Raw genomic sequence first — 27,314 nt, 5'->3', positions numbered from 1 at the left:
CACCCTCTGGTCGGACCATGCCCCGCTCCAGTGGCTCCACCGCATGAAGGATGCCAACGCTCGGATCACTCGGTGGTATCTGGTGTTACAGCCTTTCAACTTCAAGGTGATCCACAGGCCGGGTAACCGGATGGTCGTGGCTGATTTCCTCTCCTGCTCGGCGGAGGGGGGGGGGGGGGGGGGGGAGAGTCAGCTTGCGGCCGGCGGGATCCCGGCCTGAGTCGGGCGGTGGGGGTATGTGGCAGCGGGGTGTGGTTTGGGCGCTGGCTGCTGGAGTGAAGGGAGTGGCTCGGCCGGAGGCTAGACAGCTGATCGGAATCAGGTAATCAGTGCAGGAAGAAAAGCATGTCGTAACCTGGTTCTGGTCTGTTATGCAGTAGGCGGGATCCTGGAAGGTCGCCAAAGGACCTGTGAAGTTTCCCACCCGGGCAACGTTTGAGACCCGCGCATATTATTGTTTGGAGTTAATAAACGCCTGTGTTTCACCAACCTGCTCTTTCCTTCCTGATTTTAACCCTGTGTGAGCAGAGAGGCTCACAGCTAGGTTCAAGTTAGACAACTAATGTCTGGGTTAGTGTTCATGACTTCATGTTTATGTCATCTCAATGGTTAATCTTAATGCACACACATTTTCCGTGCTTTCCAATAGTTTTAAATAGTTTTATTCCCCTGTTAAATAACCTGTGCAATACAAACATGCCACTTCTAAAAATGTAATAACATTTCTGTGAACTGATATTTGTTTAGTGAGCTTATTAGAGGATGTTCCCTGAAAGATTGTAACATCTGTAAAGCGTCTTTGAGCACCTGTAAAGGCGCTAACAAAATAAGTCTATTATTATTATTATTATTATTATGTCAATGAAGATTTCAGACTTAGTATATTTGTTAATAATTACATACAATACATGGAATTTGTGTGTGTGTGTCCCAAGTGAATCTGCGGCCCCCTGGTGGACAGTACATCAATGATGTGGCCCCCACCACCATCCAAGTTGCCCATCCCTGATCTAGAGCAGCAGGTTTTAAAATGTTTTAATTGTGTGTACAGGCTAAAGACACAAACATGGACATAACAATAACATATAGGAAATGACATTCCCAACTCAGACAAAAACAAAACAAAAACAGGATAAATAAAGATACAGTCAGTAGGATCACTTCAATATTTCACAAACAACAATACCACCAAAAACACAACATGGCAAGCATATTTATTGTTCCTTTAATCCCACTCTTCGTTAGAGCTAATTGTTTCCCATTTCATGGCGTGTTGGCCACCCTTGGATTTTTTGTGGCAATAATAATAATAAATGAATTGAATAAATGTAAATTCCATATTTGCCGCTAAATAATTTGCAAAACATTATGATTTGTGTGGAAACATTTTCATTATTAAGATTGATTTTGTATTTGAACCTCTTTTCCTTCTTTCTTGATCCTCCTTAGCAACGGTCATTACAGTCCTTGACAGCGGTCTGTTCTACTGGATTAACAACATGTCACATGTTCTGAATTGACCTATCAGAACTTTATTTAGCCTCCGTATTGTTTATGGTTGAATGTGGGCAGCGAACATTTATTTTTATTTTTGAAAAAGTTTGGGAACCGCTGATCGAGAGAATTCGAACAGCTCTTGTCATCGCTGCCACTGAGGTACTCCGTTAGGAAGGTTCCTAAACTAAACTGACAATTCGAACGCAGCCTAAGGTTCTACCAACTAATTATAAAACATTTGTTGGCTCTATGAACCAAGCAGTACAATTATTTGTAGATAAGTTTCACAAGAGCAGTAAAGATTGGATTGCCTTCTGTAACATCTGAAGGTAAGGTGAAGCAGAATTTAGACACTAAACGTGTTACAAGACATTACCCAGAGTTCCCGTTAGCCGGTAATTACCGGACTATGACCGGTAAAATATGCTGAAGACCGGCAAATCTAAATCTCTCCGGTCAAAGTGTCCGGTCAAAATAATTTCCCCTTAGCGCAATACCGCACAGGGGTAGACATTAAGGGTAAAATGCCCTCCGGGCCGGTGGAATTGTATTATCACTGGCCCCACCATTGTAACCACTGGCCCAGAGCATTCGTCCAAAAAAGAATCGACTAATAATGAAGAAAATTAACACATTTGTTGCAATAGTAATTTATGCACTAACTCCATTACTACTTGTACTACAACATTTGAATCATCAGTTCTTCCTCATTTTCCTCAATTGTTCATATTTGGTTTATTAAAATAATGATATTGTGGTCATTGTTAAAAAATGTCTGCTATTATTATGAGTATTATTATTTGTATAATGCACTTTCTGCCTTCCTATCATTAGGAGTTAGACATGTAATGGCTATGTAGTAGATTAGATTAGAACCTTCATTATCCTAAACTTCTGGGACATTTCCCTATAGCCAATACCTTTATATTTTCTACTCTTCACTTACTTGTCAGAATAGGTCGGCATTGATGTACAGAGCCGTCGGCATTGATGTACAGAGCCGACTAAAGACCTTTTCATCATATTGAGAGGTGCAGCGACGCGTCCTAAAACCAGGAAGTAAGCTGCTGGTTCCCTCGACAAAAAAGCAATGGGATTTCTCCACAGGGTTTTGGATAATAGCTGGAAATAAGGTCTGTGGAAAACAAACCTGTTTGATAAATGCGTGTGTTGTTCAGCCGGATAATATTCACATGTCTACCCTACTTTTATAATTTTCGAATCATAAATCTAATCGATAGATTATAAAAGGGTTTTAGGACACGTCACTGCACCACTAGAAGCCAACTCCATCGATCAAGCTTGCTGAAACGTTCTCTCATCACTCTCCTTTAACTCCTCCGGTGACTTTCTTTTATTTGAAGATAGTTTTTTGCCCAGCGCTTGGCCGGTTACCGCTGGTATTAAAAACATTTTGGCGAATGGTTAGGTGGCGCGATAGTCTGTGGTGAAGGAGCGCGCTCCCGCTCACGGGAGCCTGCTCGCGCTGCGCTCCGCAACAAACAGCTGTTTGCTTTTCACCCAACAACGATAACCGACTCACGAAACGAAACGCTATGTTGTAGCGTTAATAAACGAAACAATTTAACAAAATTGCTAGTCAAAATACCAACACCACAGGACCATTTTTTTTTTTTAAAGCAATATTTTTAGTGGCCCGAGCGGGCAAGTGGAAAGTACCTTATGCTGGCCCGGGGTGTCTAAATAGTGCTTCCGGGCCAGCGGGCCATTTATAATGTCGAGCCCTGCCGCATCAGTTGCGCCACTTATGTGACAGACAAAAGAGTATGTGACAGACAAGAATAGTCAATTCTAATGTCTAACACTTAATGTGGAGAAAGATATATCCTGTATGGGTTGATTGTGCGTTGATCTGTTGGTAATGCCTCAGGGTTCCGGTGGGCATGTAAACAAATGCTATACTTTGCGGCCTCACCCGGTTGCATCCATCCATCCATCCATCTTCTCCCGCTTATCCGTGGTCGGGTCGCAGGGTTAGCAATTCCAGCAGAGAACCCCAAACTTTCTTTTCCCTGGCCACATCAACCAGCTCTGACTGGGGGATCCCAAGGCGCTCCCAGGCCAGCGAAGAGATATTACATTACATTACATTGCATTTAGCTGACGCTTTTATCCAAAGCGACTTACAATAATTACATTCGACCAGGAAGATACAACCTTGAAGAAAACAGAATCATATAAGTACATCAGGTTTCATAGAGCCAAACATTTCAAGTGCTACTCAACTGGCTTTAGATAAGCCAGTCCTTTATTAGTATATAAGAGCTCTGTTAGCAGTTCTTTGTTAGTAATTCTATCGCTCGAAGTGAAGTCGAAAGAGATGAGTTTTCAGTCTGCGCCGGAAGATGTGCACGCTTTCTGCTGTCCTGACTTCAATGGGGAGCTCATTCCATCATTTTGGAGCCAGGATAACAAACCCACGTGTTTTTGCTGATGGGAAATTGGGTCCCCCTCGCAGCGAGGGTGCAGTGAGGCGTTTGGCTGATGCAGAGAGGAGTGCACATGCTGGGGTGTATAGTTTAACCATGTCCTGGATGTAGGAAGGGCCAGATCCATTCACAGCATGGTACGCAAGTACAATTGTTTTGAAGTGGATTCTAGCAATTACTGGAAGCTAGTGAAGGGAGCGGAGGAGCGGAGTGGTGTGGGAGTGGTGTGGGTGTGGGAAATATAGTCCCTCCACCTGGTCCTAGGTCTACCCCTTGGTCTCTTCCCAGCTGGACGTGCCTGGAACACCTCCCTAGGGAGGCGCCCAGGTGGCATCCTAACTAGGTGCCCGAACCACCTCAACTGGCTCCTTTCGATGCGAAGGAGGAGCGGTTCAACTCTGAGTCCCTCCCGGATGACTGAACTTCTCACCTTATCCCTAAGGGAGACACCAGCCACCCTGCGGAGAAAACCCATCGCGGACGCTTGTATCCGCAATCTCGTTCTTTCGGCCAAGACCCATCCTTCATGACCATAGGTGAGGGTAGGAACAAAAATGGCCCGGTAGACAGAGAGCTTTGCCTTCTGGCTCAGCTCCCTTTTCGTCACAACAGTGCGGTAAAGCGACTACAGTACCGCTCCCTCTGCTCCGATTCTCCGGCCCATCTCACGCTCCATTGCTCCCTCACTCGAGAACAAGACCCCGAAATACTTGAACTCCTTCACTTGGGGTAAGGACTCATTGCCTACTTTGAGTGGACAGTCCATCGGTTTCCTGCTGAGAACCATGGCCTCAGATTTGGAGGTGCTGATCCTCAGCTGCTTCACACTCGGTTGCGAACTGATCCAGTGAGTGCTGAAGGTCGCAGACCGATAAAGTCATTAGAACCACATCATCTGCAAAAAGCAGTGCTGCAATCGTTAGTCCACCGAACTGCAGACCCCCTCCCCCACGACTACGCCTTAGAAATCCGATCCATGTATATTACAAACAGGATTGGTGACAAAGTGCAGCCCTGGCGGAGGCCAACCCTCACCTGAAATGGGTACGACTTACTGCCGAGGACCCGGACACAGCTCTCGCTTTGGGAGTACAGAGATTGGATGGCCCTGAGTAGAGACCTCCTCACCTCATACTCCCGCAGCACCTCCCACAGTAACTCCCTGGGAACTCGGTCATACGCCTTCTCCAAGTCTACAAAACACATGTAGACTGGATAAGCGTACTCCCAGGCCCCCTCCAGGATCCTTGCGATAGTAAAAAGCTGATCCGTCGTTCCACGACCAGGACGGAATCCACATTCTTCCTCCTCAATCCGAGGTTCGACAATCGGCCTGACCCTCCTTTAGAGTACCTTAGAGTAAACTTCCCCGGGGAGGCTGAGTATTGTGAGGCCTTTGTAATTGGCACACACCCTCTGATCCCCCTTTTTGAAAAGGGGAACCACCACCCCGGTCTGCCACTCCTTCGGTACTGTTTCCGAGTTCCACGCAACGTTGATGAGACGTGTCAACCATGACAGTCCCTCAACACCCAGAGCCTTCATCATTTCTGGGCGGATCTTATCCACCCCCGGGGCTTTGCCACTGTGGAGTTGTTTGACGAACTCAGTGACCTCCCCCCGGGAGATTGGTGTTGATCCCCCGTCATACTCCAGCTCTGCCTCTAACATAGAGGGCGGAGTTGTCGGGTTCAGGAGTTCCTCAAAGTGTTCCCTCCAACGCCCTAACACTCCATCAGTTGAGGTCAACAACGTCCCATCCTTACTGTACACAGCTTGGATGGTTCCCTGCTTCCCCCTCCTGAGGTGTCGGACACGTTTCCAGAACAACTTTGGTGCCGCCCAGTTGCATAGCCACGCTTATTGTTTAGGTGTCTTGATAAGCAGGTAGTCCTATCATTAGCTAGAACTGATCTGATCGATATGGACATAAACGCGAGTGAAGTCTAATCTGACGGGAGAGAGAGATCAGCTGCTGCTGACGAGTCGACACGCAGCTCTGCATGATCACATGCAGCGGTGAGCGGAACAAAACACACACTTCAGGTTAGAATCACACGTAGCTATTTTAATTACCTCTCTAGTTATAGATATGTTTAGTTTTACTGTCGGCTCACTCATTACTGATCCGCGAGCTGCATGATACTGACGGGCTTTCAGGGGAGAGAGAGCGCTCCGTTTCTTATTCCTGTGTTATTGTAAATTACTGTACACTTTTGAATAATATAGTTAATCTACTATAATTAGTTTGTTTAATATCGAATCATATCAATTTGTTTTAAAGCTCAATAAATAACAAAGAAGACCTTTGACCGGCACTTTTCAAATTTTGTCCGGAAGATTTCAACTTTAACGGACATGTTGACCGGCGAAAAAATATTCTAACGGGAACTCGGACATTATCTTTAGTTATGTGCTATAGGCTTGGACATGAAGTTGGGGTGTGGCTGCTCCCTGCGTGAGTTTGGCCTTTTCCTGACTGACTTCCTTGATTTATCAATGGCTGGCTTTGAGAATTAACCTTTGGACTTTGACTTCTATGAATCTGCCCCTCTATGAATTGTTGATTTCTCCAGCTCTTCAGGATACTGATTTCCATAGTTAAAGTGATTCATAAAGGATTATACTGCCTTTTTGCCTTGGGGCTTCGCAGACTACAGTGTTACATAAACAGATCCTCTACCAGACAGATAGCAGAGCATTATTTCTGGTGTTCCACGGCTTCTCACTGCTGGTTCACTGGTCGGATGCCCACAGAGAAATAACTAGTAAATAACTCTAAAAATTGCCTTCAATCACAGCTGTGCTGCTGACATCACATTTTCTCAGAAAGAAGGCCTCAGCTGTTGAGCTTTAACAGCTTTCTTTAGCTTTAGTTTGGCAAAGGCTCCCCCCAGTGGCTACATGGCGAGTAACAGCTGTCCTTTCGGAGAGTATTATTTAACAAGACTAATATCCTAAATACTCAATGTACCATGACTGATGACAGAATTATGGTGATGTATTCTGACTAATATTCATGAGTTTATACCAAATGAAATGTTGAGTTCATTGTTGAGGTACTTGAACTTCACTTAAACATTTCCATCTTTATGGTTGTCATGATTGGTTATAGTATATCACGAGAGTGCCAGGTTAATGTTGCATGACTTTATATGTTGACTAAAAACACTGACCTGAACTCTGTAAACTAAATCAATTTGCTTTAAAACTCTGTAAAAGGATAGAGGGTGTTATACGCAAAGATAAAGACACATTTGTGACTCGACTTCTTCTTGAATACACTCTCACATTGTACTTTGGAGAGCTAATGAGCGTTTCCTATTCATTCAGACCACACAGGAGAGACATTAAAAACAACCAAGGGAAGAGCTATATGGAAGCAGTTTATTAGCTAACTCACATCCTGTGAGTTTTGTTCATCCATTTGAACGTACAAGAACATACTCGTCATAATACTGACATCTCTCTTCATACAGTGGATTACTAGTTAAAGAGAATCACTACACAACAATAATCAATCACATCATAATGGTCAAACACAAAAAAAACAAAAGCAAACTGAATCTCTACAGGAACAACACACAAACTAAGGAAAATAGATGATTGGTAGAGGGCAGCTTCTAGAATATCCACAGAAAAGGTCAAAGCATGTTTTGTTATATCTGTGTCCCAGTATACTCTGTAAGCAGCTTTCATTTACAGACATACTCCCTGAATCTCATCTGGTCATCTAACCTAATTCACATACATCTATTTTCCCAAAAATAACTTCCCACAATAGACAGTAGACAACATTACAAAGAATTTAAATATTGTCGGACAAAATGTGATCAACATCAACACAGTCATAAATCTTAAAAATAGTTGTGTTTTATGAGTAAACAACAACTGAATCTTAAACAACATGTATGTGATGCATCATGCTGGGGGGGTCTGCTGTGTATGCTGAGGGCTGATGACGGACCACTGCTCCAAGTCTTTGAGGGCTTTCAGAAGGCGAGAAGGGGTGAAGATGCAGGGATCCTGGAAGACAGAACATGTGGGATGATCACATTTTAGTCGAATTACCTTAGAGAAGTATTGTAATGATAATAACATAGACATCATCAAAGGAAAGCCCCTTTTTATTATCTGTTTGTCAACTCAGAACACTATAATAAACAAAATCATACATGGGTTTTTCCTTTTTGATTAAAGGATCATTTCAGTTTATTATGCTTTATTAACCATAGAGTGACTGGGCGAGCACCTGAACTGCCCGGTAACTCCAGGAATTACATCCGTCATGGACAATTGCTAACACGTCACAGTAACTGAGAACTTCAAAAGCATTGGCAAAAAATAATCAGGTGTTTTTTTAAATCATCGAATAAAATTCAACAACAATATATTCTTGATTCAAACCCAGGTTAAACAGCCAGTTATATTATCCTGTACTGTAAGTTTAAATATCCATGTTAGTTTACTATGGATATTGTAAAGAAGAGTAACTTATAACTTATATAGATAACTCTAGATGCTCAATGGGCACATCATTTCATGTCTTTGGGGCCCATATAGCATAACTGGTTGCTACCATGCTAGTGTACACAGTTTCCTGATGCAACCGTGAATTCTTAGTGACATTTCAGGTGCACTCCCTGTCAGTTTTAACACAAAATAAAGTGTGACTGTTTATTAATGATTGTATTGTTTAATAATAGTATGTTAACTTGGTGGCATTAATGGCACTGTGTAGGGACACATCAGTTTGACTGATAGAAATGTTGAACAAAACAATGAAAATGAGACCAAATATAAACAGATGCTTCTCTCATCTATTCACCAAAGACACACCATATATCACATCTTCCTATTTTTAATTCCTCCGATCCATCATATTTTGATGCCGAAAGAATGTTATTTATTTGATCACCAATATTGCCAAAAGTAAACTCAAATGAACTGCATATTTCATCTTTCAAGGATTATATTATTGCAGCATGATTTTGAACATTAGTTTTGTTGACGTTTTGTGCAAATGAGTCTACGTTTTAAGCTTAACATGCAAGATGTTGGTTACTCATATAGAGGATAGTACAGCCATGGTGGAAGCATTATTATCTGAGTGCTTGTGTATATTTCTCCTTATATTATGGCTGTTCAACTGTTGATTTACTTGTGTTCAGACACTAATGCTGGAATCTCATGGTTTCTGAGCAGATAAGGGAAGGGGAAGTATGCTTCTCAGAAACGTTTGCTTTTTCTCGTCCAGTGGGCACTAACGGCCCGTCCACACAGCAGCTTTGAACCAAATGAAATGTTGAGTTCATTGTTGAGGTACTTGAACTTCACTTAAACATTTCCATCTTTATGGTTGTCATGATTGGTTATAGTATATCACGAGAGTGCCAGGTTAATGTTGCATGACTTTATATGTTGACTAAAAACACTGACCTGAATTCTGTAAACTAAATGAATTTGCTTTAAAACTCTGTAAAAGGATAGAGGGTGTTATACGCAAAGATAAAGACACATTTGTGACTCGACTTCTTCTTGAATACACTATCACATTGTACTTTGAAGAGCTAATGAGCGTTTCCTATTCATTCAGACCAAACAGGAGAGACATTAAAAACAACCAAGGGAAGAGCTATATGGAAGCAGTTTATTAGCTAACTCACATCCTGTGAGTTTTGTTCATCCATTTGAACGTACAAGAACATACTCGTCATAATATTGACATCTCTCTTCATACAGTGGATTACTAGTTAAAGAGAATCACTACACAACAATAATCAATCACATCATAATGGTCAAACACAAAAAAAACAAAAGCAAACTGAATCTCTACAGGAACAACACACAAACTAAGGAAAAGAGATGATTGGTAGAGGGCAGCTTCTAGAATATCCACAGAAAAGGTCAAAGCATGTTTTGTTATATCTGTGTCCCAGTATACTCTGTAAGCAGCTTTCATTTACAGCCATACTCCCTGAATCTCATCTGGTTATCTAACCTAATTCACATACATCTCCCGCCCCGACATACAAAGCAATAGCAATGTTAAAACGAAGTAAACTGGATATAAAATCCCCGAACAGGCGAAAACCTACCAGTTTCACCCACTGTCTCTGCCACCTCCCTCCATGCCTGGTTCATCCGGTTTGTATCCCGGTAAATAGTTCTGGTCGTAAAGAACCGGGTGATTTGCTACCGTAATTTCTCATTTGGAATATGAGGAAATGAACTGTGGTATGTCTCTCCCAGCTTACACGCGGTTTGATTGGCTAGCGCTTGTACTGTCAGATTTGCATAAACGGGATTTGATTGGCTGACGCTTCCACCTCAGCTTCAAAAGTTGAACATTGCTCAACTTTTGAATCCTGAAAATCCTGGAAATAAGATAAGATAAGATAAAATGAACCTTTATTAATCCCCGAGGGGAAAATCGGTTGTACAAAGCAGCAACAGGGTAAGCGTGAAAAAAACAGTACAGCAAAGATTCACACAGATCAATAAAATCTAAAATAAATAATAAATAAAATAAAATCAAGGAATTCCGCTTTGCTTCCCCACAATGCAGTTTGGCGAAAAGCGAGGCAAAGTGACGTCACCCCATTCAAAGTGAATGGGCAGAGAAGCGTTGGAAGATTTTTTTAAAGCTGCTGTGTGGACGGGCCGTAAGGGACATACTGTTCAATGAGAGCACAAAGAGAGTCAAGTACTGCTTGACTACAGCCCCTGGAACAAGAGCATAATGCCAAAAGATATACAACTATGTAGGCATGGAGTCATTCTGCACTCACTGTATGTTTGCTGCTCAGTCTTTCTACTGACTGGGGAGGGAACACAGAGCCACACTTTACCACTAAGTGAACACATGTAATTCTACTTTACTGCTTAACTCGGAAATCAAACAAAAACATTCACTGGTCCCTGGTCATAAAACTATCTTTGTAAAAACTGAAACATGGAATACTTTCAATCCCCAGCCAATGCAGTCAACATGTTAAAATGTCCTTTGACAGGGTAATGAACTGTACAGTGCTCCTGATGGCTGATGATTGTGATTGGTCCTCTCTCCTGATCACACGGCACCTTGTGACAGCCTCGGCCTCCAGTGAATGAGTGGAAAAGCCCTTTGAGTGGTCTTTACGATTAGATCATCACTATATAAATTTAGTCAGCTGTATGTGCTCCAAGTTCTCATCTTGCCAACAGCATGTACAGTATATGCAGAGTTAGCAGGGAGCAGTAGAGACAGTGAGCCACTATAGAGACATGCACGTTATTAGAGAATATATTCTCTGAGAGGTAAGCCCAAAATGCTGTCATATTGCTTCAAGATATAGATATGGAGCAGGAGGACCAGGCTCAGCTGGAGCAGGGATCAATGGCTCACTGGGTGGGGGGGGGTTGGCAAACAGGGATTTACAGACCACGGCATGATTTGCGTATTTACTTCCAAATGTGTTTTCATTCTGCAGGCGGCTCCTCTGGGCCCTCTGTGCCCTCTGTGCCCTCTGGAGGGGCGTTGGGGTCAAGGAAGTCTGGGTGCTGTAGTTCCTTTAGGTACTTCGGGGGGGTCAGAATATGGGTGGAACCTATGGGGAGAACAGCCTGAAAGCTTAGCAAGGACTCAATCCTGAATCTTGGTTTATCACGTAATAAACATAATATATTAAACTGATCATGACAACAACAATATTAAATTCACAGTGGGTATTCAAAGTTACAGGTTACTAATAAATAGGACTGTCTCAGGAGTCAGTGTAACATTGAAGTCAAGCTTCACAGGAAACTTTTCCATATCCACAAAGACCCTTATAAAGGGTCCAAACACTGATTTATCCAAGAGCATGTCAGCCAAGGCTGGAGCCAACATTTGAAACCACATTAAGAACAATAATGAATAATACAACCCAGAGAACTATGAGGATATTGTGTCATTGTATATAATCTTTTCGAATTAAACTAAGCATCTATACTTCACTAGCTGAAACCTTTTCTGAATTTACAGTATACAAATTATTATTATTATAGCATTTAAACTATATTTAGTCGATGTATGCAACAAAATGTAGCAGTAATGTTGAAATGGAGTTTTAGACACCTTGATAGGAATAACATTCTAGATTTAACAATGTAATGTCATATACAAATGGTTATTCCAAACATGTTGTGTACTCTTCAGTAGAGTGTACGGACTTCTGTCCAGTGAACTCACCGATCACAGCCTCCCACTTCCCATTGGCCTGTGTGACCTCATACACACAGCGCATCTCACTGTACGTCATCCCTCCAATAATAAAAACGATGATCCTGGGCCCTGTCTTCATCTCTGTGGGGCCCCTGTTCTTATGCCAGTTACCATAGCGAGCACTGGAAGATGTAAAACAAGCATACAGAAGCTTTAACTGCAAAATAACTGCATTGTTCACATCTACTAAGTTAATTATAAAGTTATAAAAGCAATTCATTGTATTTTAAAGCGTTACACAAAGTGTAAGCTCCATGTATTGAAGAACACACACCTTGATGGAGCACTGGTTTTGGAAGATGCTTGTCGCTGGGAGATGTACGGGTACTGCTTCGGGTCAAGTTTTTCCTCAATGGCATCCTGTGGGAACACATTTCAATTCAGTTTGCAAGACAGACACAAGCATGTTACACATTTTTCCAAAAAATAAAGCCACATTTAGACGGGATTAACATCACAGGGAGGATGGTTAGTCAAATATTCCATCCCTAAACCATACCATATGGAAACTAGTTTCAATTTCCCACAGTAGCTGTGCTGTCTGAATGCACCAGGGAAAAGTAAGGTTCATCTCAGCTACTCTACAGTCAGGTACTCACTATCCAAACATGTTGTTCTTGATTCAGTGTCTCTTACCATTGATCTAGTGTGCCAAAGTGTCTGTCAACACTTGCTAGGCAATAGCGTAGAGGCTAATGGCTAAAAAATAGCTTGTGTTAATCACCAAACAACAACTAAAAGGTCTGCAAACCAAACAGTAAACAACAGTCATCGAGTGGAGCAACTCAGCTGATATTATCCAAAGCTCTGGCTCTCTGTATGTAATTATGGCTGTTATTATTGTTAATCATCACATGTCAAAAGTTACTGACCAGAACAGTTCATGTTAAAATCACCCAACGAGAGACATATATCCAGTCCATATGGGGCTAAGCCTCATCAAAGAGAAGTAGGCGTGTCAGCTCAAACTGTCAGAAGGTTTTCAAGATGACCAAGCCAAACATAATACGGTATATCACTAATATGAAAAGACTATGCTCTAATTTTCTTATTTGACACACTACCCAATTGAAGGCCACATTATTTAGTTTGAGAAACTAATGTGAAATCAGAACTTTGTATAACATTAATAACTGTTATTGAAGCGTGAAGTTACTGCATAATGTCTGATAATAGCGTGAGAAGTACCTCAATGAGGTCCTTGACTAGAGGCGTCCAGCGGGACAGCTGGTAGGTCTGCTCACTGACTCGCTCCTTACGATCCGGCTTCTTGGCTTTCTTCACGATCACCTTTGAAGAAACAAAGCTGATCACGCTGGTGGAGGTTATTACTTTTGGGGCTAAATGCCACAGACAGAATACAGAACACCAGCAGCAAGGACAAGAGACTCTGATAATGACTGGTCTTCAAATATAATAAACAAGTTAACAATATTTAATGTGCTTTTGTGTAGGGGTCTCACATTGTTATTCACACAATTCCATTTAAAAAATGTTGAGAATAAGACAAGCTTAAGACTTTCTATATTATGCAATATAAGAAGTATGAGGGATTTGATGACATGTCAAGACAGGATCCGGCTTGAGACAAAGCTTCATTCGGTTCATGATGAGACACTCGGCTCACCTCAGAGACAATGGGAATGCCCATGTGGGCCATGTTGGAAATGATGTCACTGTCCTCTGGTGGGATGTTAGCATGCTGAAGGAGTTTACACAGGTTCTCCTCAGTCACACCTGGCACACATACAGACATTAACACATGCAGCATGCACCAAGGAGGAAAACTAAAAGTGAACAACGGTGGAGAAACAAAAGAAATGTGATTGCATGCACATTTAGCACTCTTACTGTTCCTTTCTGCTTTTGTCATTATAAAGGAGAAATAAACCTCGGAAGGATTCGATGTGAAAAACATTAGGAACAGTGAATATCTGACCATTCTTAAGGAAAATGTAGAGCAGGATAATGCGGATTTTGTCCGACACAGTGACGTTGGCATCCAGTAGAATGGGTACAATGAGCCTCATGGGATCCTTGATCTTCTCCCCCTCTGCATCTATGCCCATTGCCAAATCCTTGAAGATAGTCAGAAGAAAGCAAAGCTTAACTTAAGTTCCGTTTGAACAATACTGATAAGAAGTTCTGTACAGAAATGTAGCTTAGAAGTTAGAGAAGAGCCTGTATGTGGAGTCATCAGGGAGCGGTCTCATCCTATCAACACACGAGGAGAACACTCAGCACGAGTCTAAATCAAATTCATCTGCACGCTTTAAAAAGGTGCAATGTGTGCTGTCTGGCCACATGCTCCAAAGAAAAAGGGGGCAGCATGTCATGTTTCCAATGGGGTTTGTCTTATATCGGCCAAGAGACGACTATAAAAAGATGAGCTATGAGGATACCCAGTACGAACACTGTGTAAGCCATCATTTAAATTATTAGGGTCTAACAGCTGTAAAACTCATATGACTGATCCGAGAGCGGAAGTGACTCTGCAGAATGGAGACTCTTTCTCTCTCTCTAGAGGCAGCCATTTCTGTGTCCCACCTCCAACAATAATCCAGTTCTCTGTATACATCCATGGGGCAGGCCGGCACTGTGGAGCCTCCTTTGTATGCGAAGAAGCAGCGGCTCTACTCCGAGCCCCTCCCAGAGTACTGAGCTGCTCACCTCAAGACTAAGGGAGATGCCGGCCATTCGCAATCTCATTCTTTTGGTTATGACTAAAAGTTAAAAGTATAACAATGAATAATACATTTAACTTTTGCCCCTTTTAATCCTGCACACTGCTCCTCTGAGTAGTTAATAATGCTATTCAGACATCCAAGATGGTGAATACAACTGTCTGTCAGGGATAAGTTCCATTAGGTGTGATGATCATGAAACTGGTGAAATTCATGTGGACACCCCCTCAAGTCTGAACAACAACTATCAGAAACAGCTGTGAGCAGTAAATACAACACATCTTTTTGGAGTCCATTTTGTTTCCAAATTATAATATAGCGCATGAACACGCCACATTTGGAAGAATGACTCTCCAAATCATGAAATGATCCAATCAGCATGTTAGTGCATCACGGTCTGCACCCTCCGAGTGCCTTCTACTTTCAGACTGTATCTGTTCATATCTTTTCATATTGTGTAATGCCGTTCAGAGCTGAGTTCCTTAATTTCCACACTATTACTCTGGAAACAGATCTAATTCAAAACGTCTGTCTGATTTACCTGCTCTATACGACAGAGTTTGTCCACAGTGCCCTGGTAGCGGTTCATACAGTCTTCAGCCAAATGCAGATGGGTTGAATACTGAATAGGCCAGAGAAGAGAGCTGATGTTAGTGACACAGAGCAAACTCAGCACAAACACAAAAAACAGGCTTTGTTTCAGGGTTCATAAATACACTTTTGGAAATCTGCACAATAAAGTTGACCGCTTCCAGGCCTTGGATATACAACATGTGTGTTTAATACACATATATATAGTGTATACATAACATGATGTAACTGTCTATGCTCACAAACACGCCAGCACTTACCTTGCTGAGCTCTTTCTGATACTGAGGCATCTTCTTCAGCATCTGAGCCAGTTCCTTCATGGTGGTCTGAAAGACGCAGAGGAGTGATACACTTTAGTGATGGTGTGAGTGATATCCAGGTCTAAGTTTGTTGGCCTCAATCTGAAATGCTCTGTTCTAGTGCCACCTACAGGGTCTGATACTTGGGCTCTTCAGTCGTGTGTGTGTGTGTGTGTGTGTATGTATGTGTGTGTGTGAGAGTGTGAGAGTGTGAGAGTGAGTGAGTGAGTGAGTGTGTGTGTGTGTGTGTGTGTGTGTGTGTGTGTGTGTGTGTGTGTGTGTGTGTGTGTGTGTGTGTGTGTGTGTGTGTGTGTGTGTGTGTGTGTGTGTGTGTGTGTGTGTGTGTGTGTGTGTGTGTGTGTGTGTGTGTGTGTGTGTGTGTGTGTGTGTGTGCTCTACCTTTTCTCCAGTATTCATCTTCTTGCTGGCAGAGAATTCTTTCAGAGAGCGAGTCACAGCCCTGTGCAGACACACAAGACAGAAATGGACGAGGAAAATAAGGGAGGAGGCTTTGCGACGGAGCTGTGGGGGTGTGCATGTGTGAGGAGAAATTCAAAAGCCCTCACGTTGACACTTCTGCAATGTGTTTGTGTCTCAGAGTCAGCCACAGGTCATCATCCTCATCTAGCAAGACCTCCTTTGTCCTCGTCTCTCCCATTCCACTGGTCTCAAAACTGATAGAGAGGGCAAGAGAGGTTTACAAACAGTATGAGTGCATCTGAAAGAGAGAATCTAATAACTGAAGAACATGTTCTCTTTATGTTGTGCAGTGCACTATTGTTTTGTGGTTTTTGGAACTCAGATATTGTACTTAAGTAAAAGTACCAGAGTTACAAGTAAGAGTCCTGCATTCAAAATGTTACTCCATTAAAGTACAAAGGTTTTAGCATCAACATATACTTAAAGTACCAAAAGTAAAAGTAGTCATTTTGCAGATCCATTCGATCCGGGTCCATTTCAGAATAATATATGCGATATGTTTTATAATTATTGATCACTAAAGTGTTCTCAAAGCTGGTAAAGGTGTGGCTAGTTTGAATGACTTTGTATACTGCTTGATCATTAATCTGTATTAGCAAAGTAACTTAAGGTACTACATACATTTAGTGGAATAAAAGTACACTATTTACCTCTGAATTGAATTGAAGTACAAAGTAACATATCATGGAAATACTCAAGTAAAGTGCAAGTACCTCAACATTTTACTTAAGTACAGTACTAAAAGTAATGTGCTTAGTTACTTCCCACCACTGAGTATACCCAAACTAAGTGACGTTCACGACAATGAATACATTCAAATACAGATATGGACAATGCTATGACTCCCAGCTGTTCCTGTGTAGAGTCTGACCTGTACACGTCGTTCTCGATGCCCAGCAGGTCGTAGGACATGGCCTGAAGGGTGAGCTCATGCAGGATGGGCGTCACGGGATCAAAGCTACGGTCCAATATGAGCAGCTGAGTACGAGACTTGTCTGGACCCTGAAGGCATCAGAGCAGAAAAGAAACACTACACACATTGTGGAGGTACAGTATGCCACACATTGTACTTGACTCACATTGCCACATTTCCCATGTTCTCATTTCCCATGTTAGCAGCCCATTGAATGGCCGTTTAACCTCCTGGGACCCAGCCCATTGAAAATGTCCACTGTAGTGGACATTTTGTTAACATGCATCTCCTTTGACTCTTTTGAGCTACTCTATCAATCCCTGATGTACCGTACAGAGGACATTCTTGTCTTTCCAGTGATATTTCATTGGTTAAAATTGCATGCTGGGAAGTTCCCCTTTCTTTTCATCCAAAATGGCTGGCATACCAAAAACAAAATGTTATAGAAGCAGGAGGAGAAGTCAAATATTGTTGAATAATTGTCATTTTTACCATGAAAATCATACATGTTCTCGTTTATTAACATGTGAGGAACCATATAAATAGTTCTGAAAGTTTTCAAATAACAGCCCTTTCATAAATGTCCATTCTAGTGGACGTCAGGACCATCTTTGTGGACTTTATGACTCAATATTGTTGCAGGAGACGGAACTGAAGCAGACATTTTCTGTACCAGATAGTTAAGGGAGATTAAGATGTTGAACTCTCAGATGATGAGCGAGATGAGGATTTCACACCTGGGATAGAAGAGGGTCAAGAAGAAGGGGGGAAAGATGCAGGAGGCTCCATGAGCGCACAGATACAGACAGAGAGACAGATAGGGACGAGCTGGAAAGACATGGCCCTCTGTGGGCCAAGAGTAGCACGTATGTCTTATTGTTGTTTTTATTTTAAGTGGAGCCATGAACAATGAGAATTGCCTCAGGAATGCAAGCTTTGTTTCTATGAGCATGGTCAAATGGAGACCACATCCATCAAACTAGTCAAGATGACCCTACAGCCCGTGCCGACTGGAGTCAATGAGGTACTTTCCCCACTACATTGACTACAAAGTCTTTGAAGATCTGGAAAGGTTCACCAAAAACCAAACTAGTTTTTTAGTGACCAAATAAATAGCAATGTTCAGATCAATTACTTATTCAGGTTTTAAATAAAGGTGAATGTATTATTGTATTCATGTCACTCTATAACCATGATATGTTACATAGTCTATCTGTTAATTTTGGCTGTCTTTTTAAAATAAAATGGTCCCGACATCCTCTACAGTGGACATACTGTAACATTTACAAATTAAATTAAAAAAGTCTAAATTGCAAGATGTTTTTTTAACCCTAAATAGGTAGGAAACCAACAAAAAAGGAAATTGGAAGACACTTTTTTTCCTCGGTTCCCAGGAGGTTGCCTTTAATATAGCATGTTAACTACTCCGGTGGGACGAAATGTGCATAAGCAACTTTATTTAATAATAATTCATTATGTTATTAGGTTTAGGCACCAAACCTATGTTGTTAGACTCATGGTTGTGATTCAAATACGTATCCCCAAGTGTTTTATTTAAAAAATGTAATTACCAAGTGACATATGCTTAGGCAGGCAACTCACAGTTGACTTAAGATTTAACACAGGATAAAAATGACGCAAAAGGAAGACCAGCCTCTTGGCTAACGTTTATTGATGTGAAGTGTCCCTATTAAATAAATAAATCAAATATCATAACTATAACCACCACACCTATGATACTGATGGCCTCTAATAACGGCCAGTCAATCATGTGATGCAACATACCATTTCTACTCGGTGCAACTGAAGTCTGATCATATCAAGAAATTGATATTATATGTTTGAAATATCCCCATTGGGGGAGGATTCATGTCACATACCTCTGTGCCAGATTATTGTGGAATGATGTTTGTCTTATAGGACATTATGAACACATATAAATATACACATTGTTTACCATTAATAACTAAGTAATTTATCGCCACTTCCCTACCTCTCCCAAGGTAGGGTCATCAGCCTTGTAGCCGTCGAGCTTCTCCTGAAGCATCTGAGCCAGGACTGCACAGTCTTTGTAATCCCTAAGCCGACACACAGCATCACACAAAAACTGCTTCATTTACTGCTGCAGTGCTTCAGACAAGCAGGTTTTGTGACAGTACCACAGAATACAACTTGTTAGATAATTATGAAATTAAGAATAGGCAAATTCAAAATACTGGTTCACTCTGCAGGTTAAGGTGAATAAGCCACACAGAATTGGCTTTGCATGTGAGTAACTTCAAAGAAAGGAAAGTAGGCTGGACATCCTTATAGATATCCACTCATTAAGAAAAAATGGCAGAGGCAAGAGACACCAAATGCACTAATGCTATATATAAAAGTTCATTAACATTTGTAACATAATGGCACAAAAACAAGACAATGCAAGAGTGTTGCTGGGCTCACCCTCTGTAGCGGACTCCAGGGTACTCTTTGAGCGTGACACATAGGGTGGCCATCTGCTCAGCACAGCGCTCCAGCATGTTGTTCTTCACGTCAGCCTTGAAGGGGCTGTAGAAGTCCTGAAACGCATCAGTTTTGTCCAGAGAGAAGACCTGACAGAAGACATTACAGAGACACAAACATGAGATCTGATCTCAGCTGCTTTCTGCTGCCCAACACTTCAACTCTCACACTGCACTTTTCGTCTACAAAGAGCTTAACCTGCATTTATTGAATTGATCTATTTGCAGAATTTGAATCATTATTGTTATTCTGATCATTTGTTCTCTCTTTCTCTTGCACAATATAAAACAAATTGCCTGGTATCAGTGGTGGATGTTGGAAAATATTTTAGGTGGGGCTGTGGAAATGGTGACCAAACAATACTAGGGGGGTCCGGGGGGGATGCTCCCCCCGTAAAAAGAATTGAGAAAAGACCCCTTAAATTATGACTTCTGGTGATGTTAGAGGAGGGGGGGTGGGGGGGGAAAGGACAAATTGAGGCTTAAAAATATGAGAAGACTGATCAATACCTCCATAATCTTCAGTGTGGTTAGCTATGAATCTTCCAAAACTTCCTAACACCTTGTCCTGGACATAGTTTCTACAGTATAAACTGTGCAACACTACAGTAGGCCCACACAAACTGCAGAACACCGGGGCTTTGGGAACACTCAAAATTACTTAAAATGATTTAATTCCCATTTAACCTGTTAAGGGGCTTTTTTCCCTCGTTTTCTTTCTCACAAAACTGTGTCTCAGGGCTTCTTAAAATGTAATAAACTATTCATGTGTCCTACTCAGTTAACGGGAAGAAACTCAGCTAACTGATGATATGAACCATGTTTACCAAAACAAAACACAAGTCTCACAAGAAGCGTCTAAATGAGCCCTGAGCGAAAAGAATGCTAACGCACTCTAGGTATAAATCAATCGATATACTTATAGGATATGCAAAAAAAAGCTTAGCTAACAAGCTGAGATTCCACAGATTCTAGAATTATAAGTATCATCACTGAGCGATCAGAACTCGCGACAGGGGAAGCAAATACAGACATCACACGACGTAGCTTTAGGGAGCAAAACACGGAGATATGCTCACTTTAGCTGTTATTCTGATAAAAGAACGAGAAAAACGCGGCTGAAGGTTAATCCATAGGTTAATCCAATGTGTCTGTCACTTTGAAAAAAATATTGATAATTCATAATTCCATTTTTATGTCAAATACGGAGTTTTCATTAGCTGCTAATGATAGCTTCCAGAGTCAATGAAAGCTTCCTGTTTTGTCTCCTTGGATACGAGTCCAAACAACTCACAGACTGCACCGGGCGCTGACGTATAGGCGCCCAGTGACCATCAGATTTGACGACGCTGATTGGCTGAATGTTATGTTTTGGCGGCATAGTTTAAAGATATCAATGCACATGCTGCAATCTCGTCTGGGAGCTGTGCATAGAATCACACACACACACACACACACACACACACACACACACACACACACACACACACACACACACACACACACACACACACACACACACACACACACACACACACACACACACACACACACACACACACACACACACACACACACACACACACACACACACACACACACACACACACACACACACACACACACACACACACACACACACACACACACACACACACACACACACACACACACACACACACACACAGCTATTACACTCACACAGCAGTCAGTCTTCCACAGAATCCATCCTTCGTGCTGTTGGTGACCTGTTAGACAAATCAGCTAAACCATCTATGGAGAGCGGAGGATATCGCCGTCTGCGTATCTTTTCAGTTACTATGCCTACTCCAGCAGGGGAAGAACAATTTGACCATTGGTTAGAGCAAGCTTACCTGATGGTTGAAGAGAGTGACTGCTCCCCAAAAGAAAAGAGGAGAAGAATAATGGAAAGCTTAAAGGGGCCAGCACTAGAGGTGATAAAAGCAGTGCGCTTATCTGACCCTGATCTTACTCCAGAAAAAAGCTTGGAGGCTCTTGAAAGTGCATTTGGACTGGCAGAGTCGGGTCACGATATGTATTTTGCTTTTAGACTGCAGCAACAACAATCTGGGGAGAAACTGTCTGATTTCTTGAGGAGATTAGAGCGATGCTTGTCAAAAGTAGTACAAAGAGGGGGTCTTCCAGCCAGTGGTATAGATCAAGCACAGCTCGAGCAACTACTTAAAGGTGCAGTAGCTGCTGACTTGATGTTAATTCAACTAAGACTGAGAGAGAGGAGGGCAAACCCTCCAACCTTTCTTGAACTACTGCGTGAAATTCGCACAGAAAAAGAGTATGAAGCTTCCAGAGCAAAACTGAACCAATCAGTGCGTACAGTCCATGCTAAGCTTCAAGTGGAAAACAAACAGTCAGAAATACAAAGTTTGAGAACTGAAACTAAGGAAGTAAAATCAATGTTTGCAGCACTCTCCATACATTCCCATCAAGACAAAGATGAGAGAAATGAAAAACTGCCAGTTAGCGTAGAACCAGCTACAGAGACTAATTTGGATTCAGAAGTAGTAGCTCTGAAAAAACAAGTGCAACAGCTACAACAAAAAGTAAACTCAAAAATGTCCCTTCAGGCTGGAACTACAGCTACAGCAGTGACTGTTCATATTCCAAACCGACCCTTAACTGATTCAGAGGAACGCTTCTGTTACCGCTGTGGGGAAAACGGGCACATGGCAGGAAAATGCAGAAACCCTGAAAATCAAAACAAAGTTATTCAGAGACTTATTCAAGCTCTCAAAAAGGCCAAGACCAACACTACAGGTGAAGCTGCACCCAAGGACAATACATCCTGTACAGTAAGGAAGAGCGCAGTGGACATGCTCGACTCCTGTGGCATACCAGAAGGTTTAATAGAGCCGCCATCCTTAGAGCCAGTGAAAGTGGACGGTCACCTATGTGATGCACTATTAGACAGTGGATCTCGGGTTAGCATTATCTTTGAATCCTGGTACAGGAGATATCTGTCAGACACTCAGATTCCCCCAGTGAAGAAACTTGACATCTGGGGCTTGGGTGACTCTAGTTATCCGTACCTTGGCTACATAGTGGTAGACCTAGAGTTTCCGAAAGAAAGTGGCAGGAACGCCAACCGCTATATCCGCCCTGGCATTAATTTGTCCTGACCCACCAGGTCCAGATCAAACACCTGTGCTCATAGGGACCAACACCAAAGCAAGCCTTGCTAAGCGGTTAGCTCAGCTGTGTGAAGATACGTTTGTGGCCCACACTTTCGGGATATGCAACACTTGCACTGAGAAAGAGAAAGAGATGAGGACTACAGAGCTGAAAGGAGAAGAGGATGATGAAGTTGGATGTGTGAAGTGGGAAGGCCCTGGACCCCTGACATTACCTGCAGGAAGCAGTGGTAAAGTCATCTGCAAGGTTGAGATAAAGCAGCTCTTACCCAATGAAATATTGATGGTCGAAGCCTCTCTCACAAACCCTCTGCCGGCAGGTGTAACGTTGCAGCTCATGGTGATACCAAGCATTGCTGTGGATGTTAATCAATTCATAGTCCTAGTCCAGAACGAGTCGCTGAAAGATGCAACTATACCAGTTGGCACTGTGTTATGTCATCTCTGTGTTACTGATGTTATTACAACAGCATCAAAACAACAGCCACTGATTGAAGAATGTAATGCTAGTTCCATCGACTTTGGAGAGTCACCTATTCCAGAAGAATGGAAAACAAGGCTACGTCAGAAGTTGTCTAAGAGAGCAAATGTCTTCTCTCTGGATGAACTGGATGTGGGACTCGCCAAGGAATTGGAGCACACTATTCGTCAGATCCACGACCATTTCGTGAATGTTCCAGGCGCATTGCTCTAGCTGATATTGACGATGTGCGTGTGTGATATCCAGAAGTTGTTGGCAGCAGGCATAATCAAAGAGTCTAAAAGTCCATATAGGTCACCAATAATGATTGTCAGGAAGAAGAATGGAGATGTAAGGATGTGCATCAACTACCGTACTCTCAACAGCCATACTGTGCCTGACCACATACAGCACGCATCGATGAGGCTCTGGACTGCCTATCCGGTAGTCAGTGGTTTTCTGTCTTGGATTTAAGGAGTGGCTATTATCAAATAGCTATGAAGGACAAGGAAAAAACAGCTTTCATCTGTCCTCTAGGCTTTTACCAGTTCGAGAGGATGCCACAAGGCATCACAGGCGCCCCTGCAACTTTTCAACGACTGATGGAAAAGGCAGTCGGAGACATGAACCTACTCCAAGTACTGGTGTACAGATGTAGCGCTTCATTTCAGACAGTTTGAAACGCGAGGGCCGTGATTGGTACGTGATCTGCCCTTGTTCAAGGGAAAACCTCCAGCTTGACTTGAGACCTCCCCCGTGATAAATAAATGTAAGTATAATGAAGCCAGCTGCAATGGATCATTGATCCACCAGGGGGTGCAGTGGGGTTCCACACTGGAGCTTATGTGAAATAAAGTCAGATACAGTACGCTGGATGTACAGCGGAACTTTGTTAAGATTCATATGTCACGGATATCATACTACTGTGCTAAATAAGAGACATGTAATCATTTACAAAACATCACCATGTTGTTATTTAAGAAAAAAATGTTGTTTAGTCGAAAAAAACGAACTGGAGGAAATGCAGCCCGGCTCTCGATTTGTAATCCTAATTTAATCATCATCTTCACCACGATCATTTATGTTTATGTTCGCCGAATTGACATGAAATCACTGACACATATGAATATACTGTATTCAACTTCATTAAAACGTTATTAACGTGCCTAAACTCAGTAATTCACTAAAAATATTTATATTTTAATGGAGCCTCGTCGGCAGATCAGGATCCCGACGCGTAGCGGAGGGATCTTGACCAGCATGAAGGGTGTTATTTTCCCCATAAGGAACAAGTCGCTGCAAATTATCCCACATGACTCCCAATATTAATTGAAATGCTTTTATGGATTTCGAAAATGTTTTTATTGATTTAAAAAATAGTTGTATGTATTGATTTAAATTGACATGCATCCGCTAAGAAAAATAATCCGTTGTTACCGTTTTTTAAACAGTCTGAATGAAACGGCAGCTCTCAGCTGTGTATTTACACAACTAATGGCCCATCAACCACACATCTCTCTCCCCCTCTCCCCCCCTGATCTTTCTTCTACAGCAGCTAAATTAACTGTAGGTTACTCTGAGTGACAAGCTTACAATTAGACACAACACTGTCATTGCAAGTGACCGTCAGTTAGTTGACTTTTATGTTCAACTGCTAAATTCGTTACTGATAAAAAATGGCTTCTACTGTACCTAATTACTTTAACACTAGAACCGCCAGAGGTTTTTGTATAGGCCTAGCAAAAACCGTCAAATCCCGCTATTAGAATGCAATTTTTAACAACATAGGGTGCTACATAACACACTTTCAGGAAAAGTCACGGACTGGGAGACTTTAATATTTTATTGAAAAAAAGTTACATTGCACACACACAACACACATCACACAAATTGACCCGATTGGCGGTTCTAGTGTTAAATAAACTCACTAATTAATTAAACCAGTTCAATACGCATTATTCTTATTCTTATCATTCTTTATGAGCGCAGAAATAGTCTTAAAATCAGATCTGTTTTTTAAATGAAATCTGACGGCAGGCAGTTAGCTCTGATCACCTATGATAAATGCGCCACACCTAATCGCTGGCCATTCAGCCACAGAGCTCCCTCTATACAAATCAAACTGTAGACGGTGTGAAAGCACTTATTGTTTTAAATAATGGTCGGAATGTGACCTGTGAGCCTTCTGAATTACCGTGGGACAGCACATTCTAAACTAAAATGTTCAATCAATAAAGTAACATCTTATCTTATCTTATCGTAATAATATCTTCATATTAATAATAATAATAAATCATACAGTATGTGTCCGAAAGGGAGCAGGAGGAAGCAAACAAAAAAAAATAAAAAAAATATACTGCATATTAAAGCAAACGATTGTAAAGGTAAAAGTATGAGCATAACAAATAAAGAAGTGTAATGTAAACATTTACATTATAATTATGATTATTTAATATATAAAGACTATATATTATTGAATTACAAGATTAGATATACTTTAGTTGATCTAAAATATTGATGTGTTCAAATGCTCTTCAAAACACAACTGAAAGTCCATGAAACTTGTCTTTCTGTATTTGTGAATGAAGCGCCATCTCCTGGTTAAAACCTGAAATTGAAAATCTGGCAATGCCCTCTTGGAAAATAGTGGGAGGGCTTAACATTCCTCGATACTGGTGTTAGGCAGGTCGTAGGCAGGAAGCTGTAAGCTGGAGTCTGAAATGAGGTGCTACATCTGTATCTGGACGATCTGATCGTGTTTGGGAAGACACTGGAAGAACATGAAGAACGACTCCTAAAGGTTTTGAACAGACTCCAAGAAGTAGGGCTCAAGATCTCCATTGACAAATGTCGATTCTGTCAAACGAGAGTCAAGTATGTGGGTCATATAGTCTCAGCTGAGGGTGTAGCAGCAGACCCAGTGAAGATTGAGGCTGTCACCACCTGGCCAAAGCCTACCAACTTGAAGACCCTACGATCCTTTTTAGGATTTTGTGGGTATTATCGCCAATGTATCCACAATTACTCTTCCATTGTCCTTCCCTTGACTGACCTCATTAAGCGATATGCCCCCACACAGCATGGGAGAAAACCAAAGAAAGTACAAAAAGATGTCTATCTGAATGAACGGGATCCATTCGGAGCGAGGTGGAATGACTCATGCTCTGAAGCATTTGAGGAAATAAAACTCTGCCTCACGACAACCCCGGTTCTGGCTTTTGCTGACCCAAACAAACCATATGTGTTCCACAGCGAAGCTCAACGCTACGGGACATCGTCGGATTTGTCAGTGTAAGATTTTCACATTATCTACAGACCTGGCAGTAACAACATTGACGTTGATCTGTTATCAAGAATGGAACCAATAGAAGAAGAGACTGAGTGGCATAACATCTCTCGAGCTGGAGTTAAGTCCATATGCCAGCGAATCAGTATCCTGGGCTCCGCTGGAGACTCTCCTAGGTACGTGGAACAGCTTGAAGCTCCACCTGACTGTATACCTGATATATATAAGATTATCAACTCGACAGTCTTCATATGGATTATTTTCTACACGCTGTCTGCAAGGAACTGATTACCTTTCTATTAGAAGTTTGTCCCAGAGCTATCCACGTGTGTGTATTAGCTTGTTAGCATTAGAGTGTTTGCATTCATTAATACAGTGAATGGACTCTTAGCCACGTTATAGCCAACTCAGCTGGCGTTATTGGCTTCAGTTCGGGGTTTTTCGGCATGAAAACCCTGAAGACCTTTATCAGTTTTGCTGCAAGTTGGTGACAGTGAGGAGTTTTGGACAATACGAGAGAGCACGCCGTCGCTGGACACCTTCCCGCCACCGTTGATCGCCATCTGAGACTGAGCGATCGGTACAGCTGCAGTTTGGAGTTGAAGATGTAAGGTATCGCTCTGGTTTTATTGCTCATTTGAGTGAAGAAGACAAATAGTTTTGACTTTCAACGCTCTCAAGCATCACATCAGGCCTGCAACGTGAGGGGTTTTATTTCATTTTATTTGCCGGCTT

The 27,314-nt window shown here is 41.9% G+C and overlaps 1 protein-coding gene across 1 annotated transcript in view; it reads right to left on the bottom strand.

Annotated features, from left to right (window-relative positions):
- Positions 1-7,320: 7,320 nt before the first annotated feature.
- stxbp1b (syntaxin binding protein 1b) overlaps positions 7,321-27,314 on the bottom strand; it is a 41,897-nt gene continuing 21,903 nt past the window's right edge. Inside the window, exons 7-20 of the mRNA XM_079686843.1 lie at positions 19,605-19,753; positions 19,153-19,237; positions 17,118-17,248; positions 16,333-16,440; positions 16,166-16,226; positions 15,728-15,793; positions 15,418-15,498; positions 14,132-14,270; positions 13,820-13,929; positions 13,381-13,482; positions 12,467-12,552; positions 12,160-12,314; positions 11,395-11,536; positions 7,321-7,973 (exon numbers count right to left, since the gene is read on the bottom strand). Of these exons, the coding sequence (XP_079542969.1) occupies positions 11,409-11,536; positions 12,160-12,314; positions 12,467-12,552; positions 13,381-13,482; positions 13,820-13,929; positions 14,132-14,270; positions 15,418-15,498; positions 15,728-15,793; positions 16,166-16,226; positions 16,333-16,440; positions 17,118-17,248; positions 19,153-19,237; positions 19,605-19,753 (1,401 nt within the window). The 3' untranslated portion in view covers positions 7,321-7,973; positions 11,395-11,408. The remainder of the gene's footprint in view (positions 7,974-11,394; positions 11,537-12,159; positions 12,315-12,466; positions 12,553-13,380; positions 13,483-13,819; positions 13,930-14,131; positions 14,271-15,417; positions 15,499-15,727; positions 15,794-16,165; positions 16,227-16,332; positions 16,441-17,117; positions 17,249-19,152; positions 19,238-19,604; positions 19,754-27,314) is intronic.

This window comes from Notothenia rossii (genome assembly GCF_949606895.1).
Source record: "Notothenia rossii genome assembly, chromosome: 6".
NCBI lineage: Eukaryota > Metazoa > Chordata > Actinopteri > Perciformes > Nototheniidae > Notothenia > Notothenia rossii.
This window is presented reverse-complemented; position numbering and strand designations above follow the sequence as displayed.